Source organism: Lynx canadensis, chromosome B3 (genome assembly GCF_007474595.2).
Source record: "Lynx canadensis isolate LIC74 chromosome B3, mLynCan4.pri.v2, whole genome shotgun sequence".
Lineage (NCBI taxonomy): Eukaryota > Metazoa > Chordata > Mammalia > Carnivora > Felidae > Lynx > Lynx canadensis.
Window position 1 is genome coordinate 131,627,499 of NC_044308.2, and position 18,102 is coordinate 131,645,600.

General features: G+C 38.6%; 1 protein-coding gene across 3 annotated transcripts in view; it reads right to left on the minus strand.

Moving 5' to 3' along the window:
* EML5 (EMAP like 5) overlaps window positions 1-18,102 on the minus strand; it is a 179,326-nt gene that overhangs the window by 40,473 nt on the left and 120,751 nt on the right. For all 3 annotated transcript variants that reach the window (XM_030319747.1, XM_032593437.1, XM_036064284.1), the window contains 3 exons: window positions 16,175-16,327; window positions 15,071-15,202; window positions 1,058-1,146 (listed from right to left, as the gene is read on the minus strand). In XM_030319747.1, coding sequence (XP_030175607.1) covers window positions 1,058-1,146; window positions 15,071-15,202; window positions 16,175-16,327 — 374 coding nt within the window. The remainder of the gene's footprint in view (window positions 1-1,057; window positions 1,147-15,070; window positions 15,203-16,174; window positions 16,328-18,102) is intronic.

Sequence of the window (18,102 nt, forward strand, 5' to 3'; positions counted from 1 at the left end):
AATATCTAAACCTTAAAAATTAACAACAAAAATCTGAGTGTTTCTTTATAATTATATATGTCACAAGTAAAATTGAAATTTTAACAAAAATAGTTAAATTATTAGTTTTCTTGTTTTTTGTACCTTCCCAAGGCCACTTGTCCCTGTAGCAAAATTTTAACATAACATTATTCAACATGTACTTATTATACACCTGTATGTTTTACATGCTGAGAATTCAGTGATAATAAGACAGTTTCTGCTCTTAGAATAATCAAGTAGTTTATACCTCATGTCTAAATTTCTAATACTTTAGAGGCATGTTTTCCAATTAATCATTACTGGAAATTAAGAACTTTACTGACAGACCTTCTCTTTATTAAGCCACTTTAATATTAAATGTGTTTAGCCTCTCTTCTTCAGCCCTGTCAAAAAATTATGCTGATACCATCAGTCACAAAACCAAACACAGGGTGCCTGGGTGGCTCAGTTGGTTAAGCATCTGGTCTTGGTTTCAGCTCAGGTCATGATATCACCATTCGTGGGATCAAGACTGCATCTAGCTCCATGCTGACGGCACAAAGCCTGCTTGGGCTCTCTCTCTCTCTCTCTCTCTCTCTCTCTCTCTTTCTCTCTGCTCCTCCACTACTCTCGCTGTCTCTCAAAATAAATAAATAAACTTAAAAAAAAAAGATCATTGAAGAAAAAAAGCCAAACACATTCTTTTCCTTTTTTCTTTTTCTTTAAATTTGCCAACAAACATCTTAGGCATGTGGGTTCCAAAAGATTTGATAGACATGCAATACTCCCACCTAAGATAGCGTGTCTATGTTTGCTTCTCTTTGAGAAAAGCAACTGAAGCACAGCTAGACATAAAAGTATTTATTCCTTTTCTTAATACAGCACCTCTTCTTCTACTCATCTAATAGTCTAGGCCAGTAAAATAAACTCACGGAAAGAACATCCGTGATTTGAATAATTTGAGAACAGGCTTCATATGTAAACAATAAAAGTCAGGCATCAGTTTTCTAACCACCTAGTCATATTCACAACATTGCAAACACTATTATTTTCCTACCTCCACACTGGGAATGGTTTGTTTTTTCCCTCTGGGAGCTTCAAAGAATAATTGTTCTTTAGCACCAGTGTTGACCTGTAAAAGCTTTCCTTAAAAATAAATAAATAAATATATGAATAAATAAATAAATAAATAAATAAAATAAACATACATAAAATATAAATATATATATGCAGTCAGGATGTTTAACTTTTTAAAATATTTTCTTTCATGGTTTATTATGACATTTAAATTGTTTTATAATCATATACGTAAAACTGCATAGAATTAATCCTATTTAAAAGCATTCAGTGAACATTACCACCTTTCTCTCATTAAGTTCCTTCTTTTAAAAAAATTCCAGTGTAATTAACATACCCTGTTACAGCAGTTTCAGGTGTACAATACAGGGACTCAAGAGTTCCATATATTACTCATTGCTCATCATGAGAAGTATACTGTTAATCCCCTTCACCTATTTTACCCATTCCCCCACCCACTTCCCCTGAGTTTGTTCTCCATAGTTAAGAGTCTGTTTTTTGGTCTCTTTTTTTCCCCTTTGTTCATTTGTTTTGTTGTTTAAATTCCACATATAAGTGAAATCGTAGGATATTTGTCTTTCTCTGACGATACCACTTAGCATTACACACTCTAGATCCATTCATGTTGTGGCAAATGGCAAGCTTTCACTCTGTTTTATGGCTAATATTCCATTGTATATATACCACATCTTCTTTATCATCTATTGATGGACACTTGGGCTGCTCCCATAATTTGGGTATTAAAAATAATGATGCAATAACCACAGGAGTGCACATATCTTTTTGAATTATTGTTTTCATATTCTTTGGGTAAATACCCAGTAGTGGAATTACTGGATCATATGGTAATTGTTTTTAATTTTTTGAGGAACTTCCATAGTGTTTTCCACAGTGGCTGCACCAGTTTGCATTCCCACCAACGGTGCATGAGTGTTACTTTTCCTCCACATCCTCGCCAACACTTGTTTCTTGTGTTTTTGATTTTAGTCATTCTGACAGGTGTGAAATGATATCTCATTGTGGTTTTGATTTGCAGTTCCCTATGATGAGTGATACTGAGCATCTTTTCATGTGTCTGTTGACCCTTCGTATTTCTTCTTTGGAGAAATGTCTGTTCATGTCTTCTGCGCATTTTTAAAAAGTCTTGTTAATGTTATTTATTTTTGAGAGAGAGCATGTGAAAGTGGGGGGGGGTGCAGAGAGAGAGGGAGACAGAGGATCCAAAGCAGACGTTGCACTGAAAAAAGACAGCCCGATGTGGGGCTTGAACTTACAAACTATGAAATCATGACCTGAGCCAAAGTCAGATGCTTAACTGACTGAGCCACCCAGGCGCCCCTGTCTTTTGACCATTTTTAATAGATTATTTTTTTGGTGTTGAGATGTGTATTCTTTTTTTTTATTATTTTTTTTAACGTTTATTTATTATTGAGAGACAGAGACAGAGCGTGAGCAGGGAAGGGCAGAGAGAGAGGGAGACACAGAATCTGAAGCAGGCTCCAGGCTCCGAGCTGTCAGCACAGAGCACGATGCAGGGCTTGAACTCACAAACTGCGAGATCACGACCTCCGCCAAAGTTGGACACTTAACCAACTGAGCCACCCAAGCACCTTGAGATGTGTATTCTTTGTATTTTTTTAATACTAGCCCTTTATCAGATATATCATTTGCAAATATCTTCTCCTATTCAATAGGGGGTCTTTTAGTTTTGTTGGTTGTTTCCTTTGCTGCGCAGAACCTTTTTATTTTGAAGCTGTCCCAATAGTTTATTTTTGATTTTGTTTCCCTTGCCTCAGGAGGCCTATCTAGAAAAATGTTGCTATGGCCAATGTCAGAGAAATTACTGCCTGTGCTCTCTTCTAGGATTTTTAGTTTCAGGTTTCACATTTAGATCCTTAATCCACTTTGACTTTATTTTTGTGTATGGTTATAAGAAAATGGTCCAGTTTCATTCTTCTGCATGTAGCTGTCCAGTTTTCCCAACACCATTTGTTGAAGAGACTGTCTTGTTCCCATTGCATATTCTTGCCTCTTTTGTTGAAGATTAATTGGCCATATAATCACGGGTTTATTCTGAGCTCTTTATCCTATTCCATTCATCCATGTGTCTGTTTTTGTTCTAGAACCATACTGGTTTGATTACTACAGCTTTGTAGTATATCTTGAAATCTGGGATTGTGATACCTCCAGCTTTGTTCTTTTTCAAGACTGCTTTGGCTACTTGGGGTCCTTTGTGGTTCCATACAAATTTTACTATTATTTGGTTCTAGGTTAGCGAAAATGCTGTTGGTATTGCGATAGGAATTGTGTTGAATTTGTAGACTACTTAGGGTAGTACGGACATTTTAACAGTATGTGTTCTTCCAATCTGTGAGTATGGAATATCTTTCCATGTGTCTGTGTCATTCTAAATTTTTTTCTTTAATACTTATTTATATTGAGAGAGAGAGAGAGAGAGAGAGCGAGCGAGCGAGCATGGGGGAGGGACAGAGAGAAAGAGAATCCCAAGCAGGCTCCATGCTATCAGCACAGAGCCCGATGCAGGGCTCGATTCCATGACCCATGGAGACCATGATCTGAGCCAAAATCAAGAGTCAGATGTTTAACTGACTGAGCTACTCAGATGCCCCCTTAATTTCTTTCATCATTATAGTTTTCAGAGTACAGGTCTTTCACCTGCTTGGTTAAATTTATATCTAGGTATTTTTTTTTAGATTTTATTTTTAAGTAATTTCTACACCCAACACTGGGCTCAAACTTACAACCCTGAGATCAAGAGTCACATGCTCTAACGACTGAGTCAGCCAGGCACCCTGGTATTTTATTACTTTGGGGTGCAGTTGTAAATGGGATTATTTTCTTAATTTCTCCTTCTGCTCCTTCATTATTAGTGTATAGAAATGCAACAGATTTCTGTGTATTGATTTTGTATCCTATGACCTTACTGAAATTCATTTATCAGTTCTAGCAGTTTTTTGGTGGAGTTTTAGGGTTTTCCATATATAGTATCATGTCATCTGCAAAGAGTGAATGTTTTACTTTTTCCTTACCAGTTTGGGTGTCTTTTATTTCTTTTTCTTGTCTCACTGCTGTGGCTAGGACTTACAAGTCCTACGTCGAATAAAAGTGGTAAGAATGGACATCCCAGTCTTTTTCCTGACCTTATGGGGAAAACTCTCAATTTTTCACCATTAATTATGATGTTAGCTGTGGGGTTTTCATATATAGCCTTTATTTTTTTTTTTTAATTTTTTTTTTTTATGAAATTTATTGACAAATTGGTTTCCATACAACACCCAGTGCTCATCCCAAAAGGTGCCCTCCTCAATACCCATCACCCACCCTCCCCTCCCTCCCACCCCCCATCAACCCTCAGTTTGTTCTCAGTTTTTAACAGTCTCTTATGCTTTGGCTCTCTCCCACTCTAACCTCTTTTTTTTTTTTTCCTTCCCCTCCCCCATGGGTTCCTGTTAAGTTTCTCAGGATCCACATAAGAGTGAAACCATATGGTATCTGTCTTTCTCTGTATGGCTTATTTCACTTAGCATTACACTCTCCAGTTCCATCCACGTTGCTACAAAGGGCCATATTTCATTTTTTCTCATTGCCACATAGTATTCCATCGTGTATATAAACCACAATTTCTTTATCCATTCATCAGTTGATGGACATTTAGGCTCTTTCCATAATTTGGCTATTGTTGAGAGTGCTGCTATGAACATTGGGGTACAAGTGCCCCTATGCATCAGTACTCCTGTATCCCTTGGATAAATTCCTAGCAGTGCTATTGCTGGGTCATAGGGTAGGTCTATTTTTAATTTTCTGAGGAACCTCCACACTGCTTTCCAGAGCGGCTGCACCAATTTGCATTCCCACCAACAGTGCAAGAGGGTTCCCGTTTCTCCACATCCTCTCCAGCATCTATAGTCTCCTGATTTGTTCATTTTGGCCACTCTGACTGGCGTGAGGTGATACCTGAGTGTGGTTTTGATTTGTATTTCCCTGATAAGGAGCGACGCTGAACATCTTTTCATGTGCCTGTTGGCCATCTGGATGTCTTCTTTAGAGAAGTGTCTATTCATGTTTTCTGCCCATTTCTTCACTGGGTTATTTGTTTTTCGGGTGTGGAGTTTGGTGAGCTCTTTATAGATTTTAGATACTAGCCCTTTGTCCGATATGTCATTTGCAAATATCTTTTCCCATTCCGTTGGTTGCCTTTTAGTTTTGTTGGTTGTTTCCTTTGCTGTGCAGAAGCTTTTTATCTTCATAAGGTCCCAGTAATTCACTTTTGCTTTTAATTCCCTTGCCTTTGGGGATGTGTCGCGTAAGAGATTGCTACGGCTGAGGTCAGAGAGGTCTTTTCCTGCTTTCTCCTCTAGGGTTTTGATGGTTTCCTGTCTCACATTTAGGTCCTTTATCCATTTTGAGTTTATTTTTGTAAATGGTGTGAGAAAGTGGTCTAGTTTCAATCTTCTGCATGTTGCTGTCCAGTTCTCCCAGCACCATTTGTTAAAGAGGCTGTCTTTTTTCCATTGGATGTTCTTTCCTGCTTTGTCAAAGATGAGTTGGCCATACGTTTGTGGGTCTAGTTCTGGGGTTTCTATTCTATTCCATTGGTCTGTGTGTCTGTTTTTGTGCCAATACCATGCTGTCTTGATGATTACAGCTTTGTAGTAGAGGCTAAAGTCTGGGATTGTGATGCCTCCTGCTTTGGTCTTCTTCTTCAAAATAACTTTGGCTATTCAGGGCCTTTTGTGGTTCCATATGAATTTTAGGATTGCTTGTTCTAGTTTCGAGAAGAATGCTGCTGCAGTTTTGATTGGGATTGCATTGAATGTGTAGATAGCTTTGGGTAGTATTGACATTTTAACAATATTTATTCTTCCAATCCATGAGCACGGAATGTTTTTTCCATTTCTTTGTATCTTCTTCAATTTCCTTCATAAGCTTTCTATAGTTTTCAGCATACAGATCTTGTACATCTTTGGTTAGATTTATTCCTAGGTATTTTATGCTTCTTGGTGCAATTGTGAATGGGATCAGTTTCTTTATTTGTCTTTCTGTTGCTTCATTATTAGTGTATAAGAATGCAACTGATTTCTGTACCTTGATTTTGTATCCTGAAACTTTGCTAAATTCATGTATCAGTTCTAGCAGACTTCTGGTGGAGTCTATCAGATTTTCCATGTATAATATCATGTCATCTGCAAAAAGTGAAAGCTTGACTTCATCTTTGCCAATTTTGATGCCTTTGATTTCCTTTTGTTGTCTGATTGCTGATGCTAGAACTTCCAACACTATGTTAAACAACAGCGGTGAGAGTGGACATCCCTGTCGTGTTCCTGATCTCAGGGAAAAAGCTCTCAGTTTTTCCCCATTGAGGATGATGTTAGCTGTGGGCTTTTCATAAATGGCTTTTATGATCTTTAGGCATGTTCCTTCTATCCCGACTTTCTCGAGGGTTTTTATTAAGAAACGTTGCTGAATTTTATCAAAGGCCTTTTCTGCATCGATTGACAGGATCATATGGTTCTTATCTTTTCTTTTATTAATGTGATGTATCACATTGATTGATTTGCAAATGTTGAACCAGCCCTGCATCCCAGGAATGAATCCCACTTGATCATGGTGAATATTTCTTTTTATATTCTGTTGAATTCGGTTTGCTAGTATCTTATTGAGAATTTTTGCATCCATATTCATCAGGGATATTGGCCTGTAGTTCTCTTTTTTCACTGGGTCTCTGTCTGGTTTAGGAATCAAAGTAATACTGGCTTCATAGAATGAGTCTGGAAGTTTTCCTTCCCTTTCTATTTTTTGGAATAGCTTGAGAAGGATAGGTATTCTCTCTGCTTTAAACATCTGGTAGAACTCCCCAGGGAAGCCATCTGGTCCTGGACTCTTATTTGTTGGGAGATTTTTGATGACTGATTCAATTTCTTCGCTGGTTATGGGTCTGTTCAAGTTTTCTGTTTCCTCCTGATTGAGTTTTGGAAGCGTGTGGGTGTTTAGGAATTTGTCCATTTCTTCCAGGTTGTCCAGTTTGTTGGCATATAATTTTTCATAGTATTCCCTGATAATTGCTTGTATCTCTGAGGGATTGGTTGTAATCATTCCATTTTCATTCATGATTTTATCTATTTGGGTCATCTCCCTTTTCTTTTTGAGAAGCCTGGCTAGAGATTTATCAATTTTGTTTATTTTTTCAAAAAACCAACTCTTGGTTTCGTTGATCTGCTCTACAGTTTTTTTTAGATTCTATATTGTTTATTTCTGCTCTGATCTTTATTATTTCTCTTCTTCTGCTGGGTTTAGGCTGCCTTTGCTGTTCTGCTTCTATTTCCTTTAGGTGTGCTGTTAGATTTTGTATTTGGGATTTTCTTGTTTCTTGAGATAGGCCTGGATTGCAATGTATTTTCCTCTCAGGACTGCCTTCGCTGCATCCCAAAGCGTTTGGATTGCTGTATTTTCATTTTCATTTGTTTCCATATATTTTTTAATTTCTTCTCTAATTGCCTGGTTGACCCATTCATTCTTTAGTAGGGTGTTCTTTAACCTCCATGCTTTTGGAGGTTTTCCAGACTTTTTCCTGTGGTTGATTTCAAGCTTCATCCCATTGTGGTCTGAAAGTATGCATGGTATGATGTCAATTCTTGTATACTTATGAAGGGCTGTTTTGTGATCCAGTATGTGATCTATCTTGGAGAATGTTCCATGTGCACTCGAGAAGAAAGTATATTCTGTTGCTTTGGGATGCAGAGTTCTAACTATATCTGTCAAGTCCATCTGATCCAATGTATCATTCAGGGCCCTTGTTTCTTTATTGACCGTGTGTCTAGATGATCTATCCATTTCTGTAAGTGGAGTGTTAAAGTCCCCTGCAATTACCACATTCTTATCAATAAGGTTGCTTATGTTTGTGAGTAATTGTTTTATATATTTGGGGGCTCCTGTATTCGGCGCATAGACATTTATAATTGTTAGCTCTTCCTGATGGATAGACCCTGTGATTATTATATAATGCCCTTTTCATCTCTTGTTACAGCCTTTGATTTAAAGTCTAGTTTGTCTAATATAAGTATGGCTACTCCAGCTTTCTTTTGACTTCCAGTGGCATGATAAATAGTTCTCCATCCCCTCACTCTCAATCTGAAGGTGTCCTCAGGTCTAAAATGAGTGTCTTGTAGACAGCAAATAGATGGGTCTTGTTTTTTTATCCATTCTGATACCCTATGTCTTTTGGTTGGCTCATTTAGTCCATTTACATTCAGTGTTATTACAGAAAGATATGGGTTTAGAGTCATTGTGATGTCCGTAGGTTTCATGCTGGTAGCGATGTCTCTGGTCCTTTGTCTCACAGGATCCCCCTTAGGATCTCTTGTAGGGCTGGTTTAGTGGTGACGAATTCCTTCAGTTTTTGTTTGTTTGGGAAGACCTTTATCTCTCCTTCTATTCTAAATGACAGACTTGCTGGATAAAGGATTCTCGGCTGCATATTTTTTCTGTTCATCACATTGAAGATCTCCTGACATTCCTTTCTGGCTTGCCAAGTTTCAGTAGAGAAATCAGTCATGAGTCTTATAGGTCTCCCTTTATATGTTAGAGCACGTTTATCTCTAGCTGCTTTCAGAATTTTCTCTTTATCCTTGTATTTTGCCAGTTTCACTATGATATGTCGTGCAGAAGATCGATTCAAGTTACGTCTGAAGGGAGTTCTCTGTGCCTCTTGGATTTCAATGCCTTTTTCCTTCCCCAGATCAGGAAAGTTCTCAGCTATTATTTCTTCAAGTACACCTTCAGCACCTTTCCCTCTCTCTTCCTCCTCTGGAATACCAATTATGCATAGATTATTTCTCTTTAGTGCATCACTTAGTTCTCTAATTTTCCCCTTGTACTCCTGGATTTTTTTTATCTTTTTCTCAGCTTCTTCTTTTTCCATAATTTTATCTTCTAGTTCACCTATTCTTTCCTCTGCCTCTTCAATCCGAGCCGTAGTTGTCTCCATTTTATTTTGCAGTTCATTGATCGCATTTTTTAGCTCCTCCTGGCTGTTCCTTAGTCCCTTGATCTCTGTAGCAAAAGATTCTCTGCTGTCCTTTATACTGTTTTCAAGCCCAGCGATCAATTTTATGACTATTATTCTAAATTCACTTTCTGTTATATTGTTTAAATCCTTTTTGATCAGTTTGTTAGCTGTCGTTATTTCCTGGAGATTCTTTTGAGGGGAATTCTTCCGTTTCATCATTTTGGATAGTCCCTGGAGTGGTGCAGGACTGCGGGGCACTTCCCCTGTGCTCTCTTGAATAACTTGCGTTGGTGGGTGGGGACGCAGTCAGACCTGATGTCTGCCCCCAGCCCACAGCTGGGGCCACAGTCAGACTGGTGTGTGCCTTCTCTTCCCCTCTCCTAGGGGCGGGATTCACTGTGGGGTGGTGTGGCCGTCCGGGTTACTTGCACATTGGCAGGCTTGTGGTGCTGGGGATCTGGCATATTAGCTGGGGTGGATTGGCAAGGTTTACAGGGGCGGGAGGGGAAGGCTCAGCTCGCTTTTCCTTTGGAGATCCGCGTCGGGAGGGGCCCTGCAGCACAGGGAGGGAGTCAGACCCACCGGAGGGATGGATCTGCAGAAGCACAGCGTTGGGTGTTTGCGCGGTGCAAGCAAGTTCCGTGATGGGAACCGGTTCCCTTTGGGATTTTGGCTGGGGGATGGGTGAGGGAGATGGCGCTGGCGAGCGCCTTTGTTCCCCGCCAAGCTGAGCTCTGTCGACGGAGGCTCAACAACTCTCCCTCCCGTTGTCCTCCAGCCCTCTCACTCTCGCTCTCCGAGCAGAGCTGTTAGCTTATAACCTTCCAGATGTCAAGTCCCGCTTGCTGTCGGAACACACTCTGTCTGGCCCCTCCACTTTTGCAAGCCAGACTCGGGGGCTCTGCTTGGCCAGTGGGCCGCCCCTCTGCCCCGGCTCCCTCCCCCCATTCCGTGGAGCACGCACCGCCTCTCCGCCCTTCCCACCCTCTTCCATGGGCCTCTCGTCTGCCTTGGCTCCGGAGACTCCGTTCTGCTAGTCTTCTGGCGGTTTTCTGGGTTATTTAGGCAGGTGTAGGTGGAATCTAAGTGATCAGGAGGATGCGCGGTGAGCCCAGCGTCCTCCTACGCCGCCATCTTCCCAGGATTCCTCCAAATTTTCTATTTCTTCCTGTTTCAGTTTTTTTTAAATTTTTTTTTTAACATTTATTTATTATTGAGAGAGAGACACAGAGAGTGAGCAGAGGAGGGGTAGAGAGAGGGGAGACACAGAATCCGAAGTAGGCTCCAGGCTCTGAGCTGTCAGCACAGAGCCTGACGCGGGGCTTGAACTCACAAACTGTGAGATCATGACCTGAGCCTAAGTTGGTCCCTTAATCAACTGAGCCACCCAGGCGCCCCCCTGTTTCAGTTTCGATAGGTTGTATGTTTCTAGGAATTTATCCTTTTCTTCTAGGTTGTCTTATTATTTGTTTGGCATATTATTTTTCATACTATTCTCTTACAAGTCTTTTATTTCTGTGGTGTTGGTAATTTCTCCTCTTTTGTTTCTGATTTTGAGGTTTTTTTTTTTTCTCCCTTAATAAATCTTGCTGGAGGTTTATCAGTTTTATTGATCTTTTCAAAGAACCAGCTCCTGGTTTCATTGATCTGTTCCATCGTTTCTTTAGTTTCTATTTTGTTTATTTCAGCTCTAATCTTTGTTTTTTTCTTCCTTCTGCTGGATTTGGGTTTTGTCGGTTCTTTTTCTCTTCTAGGTAGGGTTAGGTTGTTTGAGATTTTTCTTGCTCCAGGCCTGTTTTGCTATAAACTTCTCTCTTAGAACTGCTTTTGCTGCATACCAAAGATTTTGGATTGTTCTGTTTTCATTTTCATTGGTCTCCAAGTATTTTTTTTTCTTTCTTCTTTCATTTCTTGGTTGACCCAATCATTATTTTCAGTTGATGAGACTTGTTTTGTGCCTAATATGTGATCTATTCTGAAGACTATTTAATGTGCACTTGAAAAGAATGTGTATTCTGTTTTAGGATGGAATGTTCTAAATGTATCTGTTAAATCCTTCTGGCCCAGTGTTATTCGAAGTCACTGTTTCTTTGTTGATTTTCTGTTTGGATGTATCCACAAATAAAGTGGGGTGTTAAAGTCCCCTACTGTTATCTTATTACTATCGATTACCTCTTTTATATGCATTTAACTACTGTATGTATTTAGGTACTCCCATGTTGGGTGCATAAATATTTACAGTTGCTCTATCTTCTCGTTGGATTGTTCCTTTTTAAGCATACCCTGTCTTTCTTCGTCTCTTGTTACCGTCTTTGTTTTAAAGTCTATTTTGTCCAATGTAAGTATTGGCTACCCTGGCTCCCTTTTTACTTTCATTTGCATGAGAAATGGTTTTCCATTCCTTCACTTGCAATCTGCAGGTATACTAAGGTCTGAAATGAGTCTCTTATAGGAAGCATATAGAGAGGTCTTATTTTTTTTTTATCCATTCTGTCACTCTAGGTCTTCTGATGAGAGTGTTTAGTCCATTTACATTCAAAGTAATTACTGATAGGTATGTACTTATTGCCATTTTGTTACTTGTTTATGGTCGATTTTGTAGTTCTTCTCTATTCTTTTCTGCCCTTGCTCTCTTCTCTCATGGTTTGCTGGCTTTCTTTAGTGATATATGTAGATTCCCTTCTCTTTATTTTTTTCATATCTACTACTGGGTTTTGATTTGGTATTACCATTAGGCTTGTATATAACACCTTATGCTTCTAGCATTCTATCTTAAGTTGATGGATGCTTAAGTTTGAATCCATTCTTTACTCTTCTCCCCACTTTACTCTTCTCCCCATTTTAGGTACGTGGTGTCATACTTTACTTCCTTTTATTTGTAAATCCCTTGACTGATTTTTGTAAATATGCTTAATTTTACTGCTTTTGTGCTTCCTACTTTTCTTACTCTTACTTATGATCTTTTCTTTCCACTCAGAACATCCCCTTTAATAATTCTTACAGGGCTGGCTTAATGATAATGAATTCCTTTAGCCTTTGCTTGTCTGGGAAACTCTCCTACGCTGAGGTGCAGCCTTGCTGGATACAGTATTCTTGGCTGCAGGTTTTTTTTTCTTTCAGCACTCTAAATATATCATGCCAATCCCTTCTAGTCTGCAAAGTGTCTGCTAAAAATCTGGTGATAGCCTTATGGGGTTTTTCTGGTATATAACTGTCTTCTGTTGCTGCCCTTAAAATTCTGTCACTCCTTTTTGTCATTTTAATTACTATGTGTCTTGGTGTGAACCTCTTTGGGTTGGTTTTGTTGGGGGTTCTCTGCACGTCCTGGATATGGATTTCTGTTTCCTTTCCCAGATTCGAGAAGTTTACAGTTATTATTTCTTCAAATAAATGTTATACCACTCTTTCTTTCTCTTCTCCTTTGGGATCCCTATAACGCAAATGTTATTACACTTGATGGTGTCACTAAGTTCCCTAAGTCTATTTTCGTTTATTATTTTTTGTCTCTCCTGTTCAGACTGATTGCTTTCCATTATTCTGTCCTATGGGTCGCTAATCCATGCTTCTGCTTCCTCTACTGTACTATTTATTCCATCTAGTGTATTTTCAATTTCAGTTATTGAGTTCTTCATCTCTGATTGGTTTTTTATGTTTTCTATCTCTTTATTAAGGGTCTCATTGAGATCATCTAGTCTTTTCTCCAGTGTAGCGAGTATCTTTATGACCATTACTTTAAATTCTCTATCAGCCATGCTCATTATCTCCGTTTCATTTAGCTCTCTTGTTGTGATTTTGTCCCCTTCTTTCACTTGGGACATATCCCTCTCTTCTCATTTGTCTAACTCTCTATGTCTATTTCTACATGTTAGGAAAGTCAGCCACACCTCCTGCTCTTGAAAGTAGTGGTCTTAGGGGCACCTGGGTGGCCCAATCGTTTAAACACACAACTCTTAATTTTGGCTCAGGTCATGATACCAGGGTCATGGGACTGAGCCCCATGTCAGACTCCGTGCTGAGCGTGGAGCCTGCTTGGATTCTCTTTCTCTCCCTCTGCCCTTTTTCTGGTCGCATGCTCTGAAAGAAAGAAAAAAGAAAAGAAAAGAGAAGAAAAAAGAAAAGAAAGAGAGGTGGCCTTGTGAAAAAGAGGTCCTGTGGTGCTCTGCAGTGCAATGTCCATTTACTTCGGGAGCATCTCCTGTGTGTGTTGCCTGTGCCCTGCTATGGTTGCTGAGCAGCTTTTGCCCTCAATCCAGTCATCTGCAATGGCTCTCTTTGCTGACTATGGGCAGGGTTTATCCCTGTGTTCTTAGTGGACCAGTCTAGGGCCACCTTGGGCTTAAGTTGAGTCAGACCAGGTATTTGCCAGAGATGTAGTGGCACCAAACTACAGGGAACTTTCCCTGTGTTGTCCCCTGAGAAGCTTTCATTGGTGGGCAGGGCTTGCAGTCAGATGAGATGCCTGTCCCCATCCCACTCGTGTGTGTTGTTATCTTCTCTCCCCAAGAACTACGAGATCATGACCTGAGCCAAAGTTGGATGCTTAATCTACTGAGCCACACAGGTGCCCCTGCCCCTCCAGGGCTGATTTTTAAAGTTCCAGGTGTTAAACCCTGCTGACTAAGAATGTGCGGAATTCAACCCCTCTGGTTTTTAAAGCCAAATGTTTTGTCTTTCCCCTGTGGGCTCCCCAGTGTGAGAGTCTGTTTCTCTCCCCTCTTCATGTTCACAGTGTCCCTCCCTCCTGCAGACAGTCCCATGGGTCCCTTTAGCTCCCAACGGCATCTCCACCCTTCCTACCCTCTTCACATGAACTCTTCTTGACATTCAGCTTTGGAGAATCTGGTCTGCCAGTCTTTGGGTCATTTTCTGGGTTATTTACACTGATGTGGGTGTTACCTAGTTGTATCTGAGACAAGGTGAGTCTAGCATTCTCCTACTCTGCCATCTTCCTTGGAATGAGGATGTTTAACTTTCATGGGAAAAATTAAGCTTAAACATGAAAACCATTTTCCTCCACAACCACATAATGAATTCATAAATTATTTAATTTTTGTGTATGTATATACATAAAAACTATTTCTGTTATCATGCATATAAAAAAACCCCTAGATAGAAATTTGAGAACTTTTAAAGCATTTTGTTTAATTATATTTGGAAAAACTTTAATACTAGATTTATATAAATGAAGACATGAAACAAAAATCATTAAAAATGGAGCATTTAAAACACTTAGCATTTATCCAAATTATTTAACACTGCCATATGCAATGCGTTCTGCTGAAAAAACAAAGACACTCATTAAATTATGTATGTTATACAACCGTGACTGATTTTAAGAAATGTGTTTGATCGAATGATGGGGAAATAACATTAATATCCTCACTAACATATCTATTTTCCAAATTTTCAGTTATTATTTACACTAAGCTTATCTGACAAAAACCAGGACAAACAGGGGTGCCTGGGTGGCTCAGTCAGTTGGGCCTCCAAATCTTGGTTTCAGCTCAGGTCATGCTCTCATGGTTTGTGAGTTTGAGCCCTGCATTGTGGGCTCTGCACTGACAGCACAGAGCCTCCTTGGGATTCATTCTCCCTCTCCCTCTCTCTCTGCTCTTCCCCCACTCTCTCTCTCTCAAAACAGATGAATAAACTTTAAAAAACTATATTAAAAAATAGGACAAATAACTGAAAAACTTTTTATATAATATTGAAGTTACTTTACAAATTAAAGAATTTATCACTTACCATTCTATCATGTGAATTATGATACTGGAAGTACTGAAAAGTTTTAACTCATAGCATTCACCTTCAGATGTGAAATAAAGTAGTGGAAAATAATTTTGAGAACAATGTGTCTCACAATGATTTTGAACTCATCTGTTGAATCACTTTTTTAAAGTTTCTTTAAAGGAGCTATACTAAATCAAATGAAACTTTTACCAAATAGTAAGTTATTTAAATTCTTACCTCTAATATCCCAATCAACATGGGTTATGTAACTGGTAGCGCCTTTGCATATTCCTACTCTTTTACTACTCATCACATTGTATATATCTATAAAACTGTCATGGGATGCTACCGCAAGATATTTCCCAGAACCTAGAATAGAAACATATTTGCTTGAGATTGTCTCTCTTTAGAAATGTTTTTTTACACTCTACAACTAGACTTAATTTTCTTAACATTTTTTGGGAAGAACACTTAGGTGTTTTGAAAATTATAACAAAATGTGTATAAAATGACAAACAGTAACTATATTTTTCAAGTACATTATGCTTAACAAAAGAAAATGTCCTCTTTAGCATAGTGAGATAGTTCAGTGGATAGAAAAGGCCAAAAAATTATATACAATGTAATCCAATACACTGTATTTAACTAAAAACAAAACAAAACAAAATAACCCTTTATATGTAGAAAAAATAAAAGTGAAATAATGAGTAAATTTTGCCCTAACATTAGCAATTCCCAGAGTATAGTGGGTTTTGTCAGAGATAATGAATACACAGAAACTGATGAAGCAAAATTAATGCAAAATTTCAAAAGTATTAAGAATATAATGAAGATTGTCATCTAATCCCTTTTATGTTAGAAATGAGGAAACTCAGGGGCGCCTGGGTGGCGCAGTCGGTTAAGCGTCCGACTTCAGCCAGGTCACGATCTCGCGGTCCGTGAGTTCGAGCACCGCGTCAGGCTCTGGGCTGATGGCTCAGAGCCTGGAGCCTGTTTCCAATTCTGTGTCTCCCTCTCTCTCTGCCCCTCCCCCGTTCATGCTCTGTCTCTCTCTGTCCCAAAAATAAATAAACGTTGAAAAAAAAAATTAAAAAAAAAAAAAAATGAGGAAACTCAAACTCAGAGAAAATCACATAGAAAATTTAGTGACAGAATTGGCACTAAGCCAGATATTTTGCCACTTATCTAATACAGGAATTTTACTTCTTACCATACTGTCTTTTCTAGTCAAAAAATTAAAATTCCAAGATAAAATAATGGTTAATAAAAATTACATATAGATATATTTACTCATTGTCTGACTCAAGTTAATAATCAAATATGATTTCAATGATATCTTACCTGGTGAAAATCGAATGTCTGAAATAATATCTTTCCTGTGATGAAAAGACACAAGATCTTCTAGAGTATCTGCATTTGCCATTAAGAAACTTCCATCATTCAGACCTACAGCTAAAGCTTTACCATCAGGAGAAAAACAGCAACATCTCCCACCTAAAAGAGAGCATATATATTGGGCGATTTTCTTCTATTTAAAAAAATCATGTTAAGGAACTTTTATTGTCAAAGAGAATTCCTGTATTCATTATGATCTCAAATCAATATTCAAAAGGAGTCACAGGATGCAGGCAACAAAGTTTTCTACTGAAATCAGTGGTAATTAGGCAATAATTAATACAAACCATCTTCTCTTCTGGACATAACTAAAGTAAGGACTAATATTTATCTTAGAAAACTAAGTTGATGAGAAAGAACGAGAGATTTTAGCTAACATAAAAAGCCAATGACATATGTGGAAATATTTTTTTGTAAGTGGTTGCTACCTCTGTAGTTTCTATTCTACAATCAGAAATTTAAGAAAAAAGGCCATCTTTATAAATATGCTTTCAAATTTGAAAAAAAATATGACAATAAACAATTATTAGGCAAAACTAGGAAGATCTATTAATGCATGGAAGATCTAACCATGCATGAAGAAATAATAATGCTAATATTAATTTTTAAAAATCAGGGTTAATATGTACTGGGAAATAAACAATAATGGGGTTACCCTGACAGCAAAGGATACAGCAGACATAGTGTTTGCACAACATTTAGAGAGGGAGGGATGAGGTACAGCTCTAACAAAATGAAAAGTTACAGAATAAATTGAGAATAAGTCATGTATTATCATTTAATTATCAAGAATACATTGGTAATGAATAAATCTAGGATGATTTCTGAGATTTAGGAGTAAGAGATGATGGTGGTCTGGAGCAGGGTAGCTGGAGTAGAGGTATACTTTGAAGATAGAGCTGGCAGGACTTTGACTAACTGGGAGCAGAATAGGAGAAAAAGATAAAAGTCAAGGCTATTTTTTTTTTTAATGATGATGTCATTTACCAAGATGGAAAAAACTAGCAGAGGTACATGTGTTTGATTTCGTACCCATGAAGCTAAGGATACCTATGACAAATTCAAGTGAAGATATCAATAAGCCAGTTTGATATAATTATACTTCTCTGGAGTTCAAGGGAGAGGCTAAACTGGAGATATAAGTATGGAAGACGTAGCATGGTAGGTAGTAGTCACAGTCATGAAACTGGATAAGAGCTTGTTATTAATTTATTGACTCTCAGCTCCAAATCCAACCTTTCTTTCCTGCTATACAATACAGCTGAGCCCTGCTGACATTTTTTCCTTTTCCTAAACTTGATTTTAGCCAATGGAGGGTACTGTACTGGAGGGCCCCTACAAGGCCAAAGAAGAAGGAAGGGATTTTTCCTTCCTCTGGTGTGCTAGAACCAGTGGATTAGATTAATGAAGGGGTAGGGGTAGATGTTGGGATGCAGTTGGGAATGGGAGATTTTCTCTGCCCCCCATAGCAAAAGATTTCCTAGATCAGCCCTTTGGCAAGCTTCTTTTCCACTTGCACCCACATCCTTTCTAAAGAGATCTGAATCTCAGCTTGGGAAAAGAGGGGAAGGGTTCATTCCTTAATCACCATCCACTAGCCCTACAGCTGGTAGCTGCTTTTTGCAGTTGCTATATCTATACCCCTTAGAATACCACCTTCCATTAGTTAACACTTATTCATATTAAATTTTCCCTATTCCAATTCCTGGGGTGGTTTCTGTCTCTTGATTGATACAGAATTGATACTGAAGTAGTCACAGGAGACAGATCACTAAAGATGGGATTTTTGGAATTGGCTTAGTCATGCCTTTGGGCTTAAGCACAGTGCTGGGCCCTTGCCAAAGGGAAATGGGATGTTAGTAATCAAGGTATGC